The sequence below is a fragment of the Perkinsus marinus genome (genome assembly GCF_000006405.1).
Source record: "Perkinsus marinus ATCC 50983 genomic scaffold scf_1104296967590, whole genome shotgun sequence".
NCBI lineage: Eukaryota > Perkinsozoa > Perkinsida > Perkinsidae > Perkinsus > Perkinsus marinus.
The window spans coordinates 1-5627 of NW_003203472.1; the positions used below are offsets into that span (position 1 = coordinate 1).

At 48.8% G+C, this 5627-nt stretch overlaps 3 protein-coding genes across 3 annotated transcripts; 2 read left to right on the top strand and 1 right to left on the bottom strand.

Annotated features, from left to right (window-relative positions):
• Positions 1–856: 856 nt before the first annotated feature.
• Positions 857–1745, bottom strand: Pmar_PMAR027212 (Endochitinase A precursor, putative; the record flags this gene model as incomplete). Its single annotated transcript, XM_002768654.1, has 1 exon — positions 857–1745. One exon carries the CDS (start codon positions 1743–1745, stop codon positions 894–896), a length of 852 nt encoding a protein of 283 aa, XP_002768700.1. The 3' UTR covers positions 857–893.
• Positions 1746–3581: 1836 nt separating this feature from the next.
• Pmar_PMAR027213 (hypothetical protein) lies at positions 3582–4629 on the top strand (the record flags this gene model as incomplete). The annotated part of the gene is made up of 2 exons (XM_002768655.1): positions 3582–3752; positions 4198–4629. The coding sequence occupies 2 exons, from the start codon at positions 3582–3584 to the stop codon at positions 4627–4629; spliced, it is 603 nt and encodes a 200-aa protein (XP_002768701.1).
• Positions 4630–4851: 222 nt separating this feature from the next.
• On the top strand, positions 4852–5305 carry Pmar_PMAR027214 (hypothetical protein; the record flags this gene model as incomplete). Its single annotated transcript, XM_002768656.1, has 1 exon — positions 4852–5305. A coding segment is annotated over one exon (454 nt), but the record flags the coding sequence as incomplete, so codon positions are not given.
• Positions 5306–5627: the final 322 nt, after the last annotated feature.

A 5627-nucleotide genomic window follows, 5' to 3' on the forward strand; every position in this document is an offset into this window, starting at 1 on the left:
CCACCACTGCACTCATAATAGGAGGATTCATCAACAACTCGTCTTCTGTGAGTGGTCGGATATGGCCCTGAGAGACCATATCATCAAGCTCTGATGGCAGTCGACAGAGCCACTCTTGTCCAAGGGCGGCAAGGGTCATGATCACGATCCGCTGCTCCCGAGCTCTGAAGGCCTGTCGTATCATAGTCAGGACGATCTTCGCTCAACCATGAAAGGCCAACACGAGCACGAGTCCCACCACTATCAGCTACCGATTCAAACTCACCAGTGGATGGAGTCATTAAGTCTGGTGGATAATCAATATCATTAATGAGAAAATCCGCCTTCCCGGGCAATACCGGATCCAGAGCCGGTGTCGCCATATCACCGGTAGTATCACATTTAGCAGACAGTGCCTGCTAAATGTGATGACAACACGCAGTCACGCCATGTGACTGCGTGTTGTCTCGCCCATATCACATGATGTCTCCGCCAGTCACGCCTCACGTTTTGTTCGGGAGTCCGGCACAGGCGACTATTCCTCACATGCTTTGACGACCCACCGATCACAGCTGAGAAAATACCCAGGAACTGAGATGTTCGAAACCAGATGTTCTTTGTCTTGCTCGAACGTGGCTGTGATGAGTCGAGTTTCAGTGAGTTTGTCAAGTTAACTCAATCTCGAAGACTTCAGCATCTGAATGGCTCAGCTTTTTTCTCGCCCCCAACATGGGCCCTCGAAGAACTGACTACAACGAAACACCTTAAAATGCAGTCCTTTGACTGAAGCTATGAAATATGACTGAAAAGATGATAGCAAAGTTATGAATTGTCTAATGACGGTTCGGACCCGCCCGTGAGGGTCAAGTAGGTGCGGTTCTTGAAGTAACAGACCATTTGATGGAAACTATCGGTCAGAAAGGCTTCATTCCGCCGCATGAGAGATGATCACCCGGAGCCACGTTGAAGTAGCTAGTGAAGTTCTTGTAATATTCTATGCGATTCAAAGCCCTGGGATCGTTGGGGTTAGAGCACTCTAAACCACCATTGATAATGAGGGTAGTCACCCCGAAACCTGGATAGCGTCCTCCAGCTTTATCTCTGGCAGTGGGCTGCCATTTCCCAACGACGATATCATGTATCGCGGGCTTAGGCGGCTGTGGGGTCATCAAGAACCATATAGCACTAGCGAAGGCTAGCATACCATCCTCGGCAGTAAGGAGGGAATCCGCATCCTTCAATAGTTTATACTTGTCCCCAAACATGTACTGCGAAAACGGGCCGTAGTTGTAATTCCATGATAGCTGCAGTGCACCTCTACCATAATAGCCTTGACCTTTCTGACATGGATACTCGGAATTCGATGAGCAATACGGGCATGCAGCGGCGGTGCACCCGATTTCGTGGGTGAAGTAGAGACCTTGACGCCAGCGAGGGACCGGCCCCCAGCCACTGTTCTCTCCAGTTTCTTGAGTGAAGTGAGCGAAACTGGTGGAGAGTTCTTTCTTGCATGCTGTATCCAAGTCTAGATCTCCGGCAGCGTCGTTGCAAAATTTATCGAACTTGGCCACCGCAGCGAGGAAGCCGGAGTAGGTATACGGCTTCGGTCCTGCCTGTCCATTGCGGTGGGAGAACAGATACTCGAATTCTTTCTCAGGAAGAATCTTCTTGACACGTTGAACATTTGGAGGGTCGACACTCAAGACTCCGTGGTATAGTACGATAGCGAGGTAGGTGAGAGACTGCAGAACGGAAGTGATAGACATTTCGCAGAGATCTGTCAGCTGAAGAAGTTGATTGATGAGCTTCAGTAGTTACTCTACAATGTGGTCGTCCACAATGGGAGACCCGCGAACAAGTAGACGCGTTCGATAATTGAACGCGGAATTGAACTTCAATCCCGCGTCACGTTTCGACGACACGCTTAGTAACCAGCTAGTCTCGCCATGGCGAAGAAGCAAGAACGCCATTAGCGCGAAGTGATTGACTATCCCGTCGTTCGCTAAGCCAATGAATGAACAGTTTCCACGACGCGGGAATAACAATATTATCCTCGATCGCATATGGATCCCATTTGTGCGCCGCGCACAAACTTTGTGCGCGGCGCGCACTGAAAGAATAGCACACATGCCTATCTGGGGCTTAGGCTGGGCTGGAAAGGATGGTATAAACTAGCCGCGATGGCCAAAGACGTCTGAACCCTTCTTCGTATACGTTTCTAAATGCTGAAGGGAAGACGCAGCTCGGGGATTCCCTCTCAAACTCTGCTCAACGTCCTCGGTGGTCAGTCGAGAATCTCGACTCGAGATGCTCCGTGAAATGTATACTCTCTAGCTTAACAAAATGCATCACGAAATCAACGTGAACCTTCAGCAATAACCTCAGCTTCTTGACTGTCACCCATTCGACGAGGCTAAGTATCAGGAGATGGTTTGGACGCAACGACCTTCGAAGGACCAGATGGAGCATTCACAGTCAGAGTAGAGGACAGAGCATCTAGAGTGTCAAACTCAATAAGACCGATACTACGAGTCGTGGTAGAAATAAATCATTGAGTAATAAATCAGGAGGCCTCTAAGTCCCCTATACATCAGCTTGAGCACCAGAAAAGCAGGTCTTCAATTTCGTCTAACCGTCGTGCAGCTGCACAGTATTTCAGTGAACTCCCCCGAAAACGAGTGCTCGATCAGTTCTATGCTCGTTTGATTGAGTTCCTACTCGAGCATGGGTGCCACATTGATAAGTTTGATCGTACTTCGCTGTCTACCCTCTCCACTATCGTGAGTATGGTGAGACGTGGCCTTTCTCAGCCGCCGTATTCCTTGACTCCAGAAGTGTCACAATGGAGACGAAGATCAATGTCACAATGTGTCGACAGTGGAGACGAAGATCGTTGAAATTTCATTACATTGAATTTCAGCATTCCATAACTACGCATCTGCACACCTTATCTGAGCAGATGCGGTCTTACAAAAGCATCCACACCTATCTATTTTGTTCTTTATAAGATCAATACCTGCGAGTGGATTGACTATATCACCACCAGAAGATACGCCCTAGAAGTACAATCAGGCTACAGGAGCACGCAATAGGTCCTATCGGATAGGAAGATCAATGCCGTTGGTACGACTGGAGTATTTTTCACTTCAACCGTGATTTTTCCCATTTTACCCATTTCCCTTTCACTTGTCTCCTCCTTACGGGATAGTATTGCTGTTGTGAGAGCCAACTACACCCGTGTTCTATGATGAGAGTCCTCAAGCACTACTTTCTGACGTAAACCCCTCAAAAAAGCGAGAAATCAGCTGAAGTGAAATACTCCACTGAAATTTTTTCCGTGAAATATACTGTGAAATATTTCAGCCACCCTGGCTGACCCCAACAGAAGTCTCCCGCTACCTGACAGAAGCGATACTCTGTGGAGCATATCGTAACGCAGCTGTCTCCATAGCTCAACCCACATCTTAGGACTATTCGCTTGACCTGTATATACCAATTCAACTCAACCCTATATCGTATCTAACGCTGTATCAACCAGGGTGTTGCATTCCACAAACCTCATATCTTTGGTCGGGTTTACTAAGTGATCTTTACTTCCTGCGATGTCGTCCTCATCGAGCTCCGCTAAGTCGGCTTTCTATCTGATGATGAAGCGTGCCCGCGAGGCGCAAGACCCTCCTGAGGTTGCAAAGCGCCTAAAAACAGGGAAAGGTCCTACCGTCTTGAGCGGTGGCTTACCCTCTGATATTGCCGACTCTAAGTCTGGGGAGCCGGTATAGCCAAAATCTGGATTCATCCCTAATGCACAGAGTCGCCCCTTCCAAGTTGATTGGTACGTTGGAAATCCGTGGCTAGGGTGGAGTCGCTCGGCCAATAAAGCATACTGCTTTGCCTGCCGTTTCTTCTACCCGCCATCGGTGGCGGGCTTCGGTCCCTCCAATGCCTCATTCGTATCATGATGATACTATCATTCGGGTTCGCTAACTTTAAGAAAGGTGTAGAAGCTGAACAATCATAAGGCAACCGATGACCATAAAGAAACTATGGTTCGGTCACCGAACTTCGGTGGGCTGCAGGGAAGATGGCCGCCGAGAGGGATAGGTCAGTGTCTGCTTTGATTGCTAAGCATGACGAGGCAACATTGTCCGAAAATCGATGTTATATCAAAAACGTTTGTAAAGCTTTATTATTTTGCTCTTTCCAAAATGTAGCCCTTAGGGGCATTCGGAAGGACAAAATTCACCCAATCGCGGTAATTTTGCTGAGCTGATGAAGCTCACCAGCACTTTTGATCCAACCACTGCATCTAGGTTGGCCGAGGGTCCTCGCAACGCCCTGTATACAAGCCCACAAATCCAGAATGGTCTGGTCAAGACCATGGGCGACTTGATTATCAAGCTCATTGTTGACGAAATTGGGGAGCGACCATACTGCGTCCTGGGGGATGAAACTAGAGATGAATCGGGTACAGAGCAGCTCGCTCTCTGTGTGCGGTACTGCAAGCCCCAAAAAGTTGGTGAGCCTTTTGTTGTCCAGGAATCATTTCTGGGGTTCGTGGGTTTGGAGGATTCAGACGCTGAGGCCATAGCCGGCGCTATGCTGCAGCGGTTGGATACTGTTGGTATCGATCCGTCGAAATGCACATCCTAGGGGTATGACGGGGCATCGGTGATGTCAGGGAGAAGGAAAGGTGTACACAAGGTAGTGCTTCGCTCGGTGAATTTTTACCAGCCCACTAATACGTTTCAACAGGTTTTCGAGCAAAAATCTGGTTGCACTGCTCCATACATCCATTGCTCCAACTATCGGCTGAACCTCTGCATCCAAAAATCGGTCAAGGACGTGGAAAAGGTCGCATCGTTTTTCTTCGTCATGGCCGACTTTGACCGCTTCTTCAAAATCTCGGTTGTTCGTAGTGAGTTCGAGGCCCAACAGAAGAAAATATACGATGAAGATACTCGCATAAGGACGCTCAAACGGATAATAGATACGCACCAGCTCGATCAGTCGCGCCGATTCGGCAAGATGAGGCTAGTGCGACGCTCATCAGAATGGGACTTGACCCTCATGGAGGATGCGCGTGAGCACCTTTTCTTACCTTTCATGGAGAGCATCCTGAGAGAGCTTAATGAAAGGTTCAACTTTTACAGCTATGCGGTGTATGATGGGGCTTGCTGCTTCAACCCCACACACTCCTATTTCCTTGACGCGACCAAGACCCGGGAGTTCGGCAGACTTTATAGCTGCAATCTTGAAGAGCTCGCGAGTGAAGTTGTGGTCGCATCGCGAGCATTTGAGCGACGCCAAAAAGAGCTCAAAGATGATGGTGAAGTTGGATTGGCCACGGTGCTTGATGCCGTTTCGTTCCTACATGGGCTCGAACTCGCATGGCCCACCCTTATGTACATGGGACACGTAGCATTGTCTTTACCTAGTAGTACTGCCTCCTGTGAGCGCTCCTTCTCCGTTCTTAAATTAGTGAAAACGCATTTGAGAACCACCATGGCCGACGAGAGGCTCTGCTCTCTGGGTGTGTTGTCGATTAATAAAGCGCGAGGGAACGCGCTCGATTTGGACCGAGTTGTGCGCGAGTTTGCAAAGGTTGATCGCGCTATTAGACTTTTTTGGGTATTGGGATGAATAGTTGT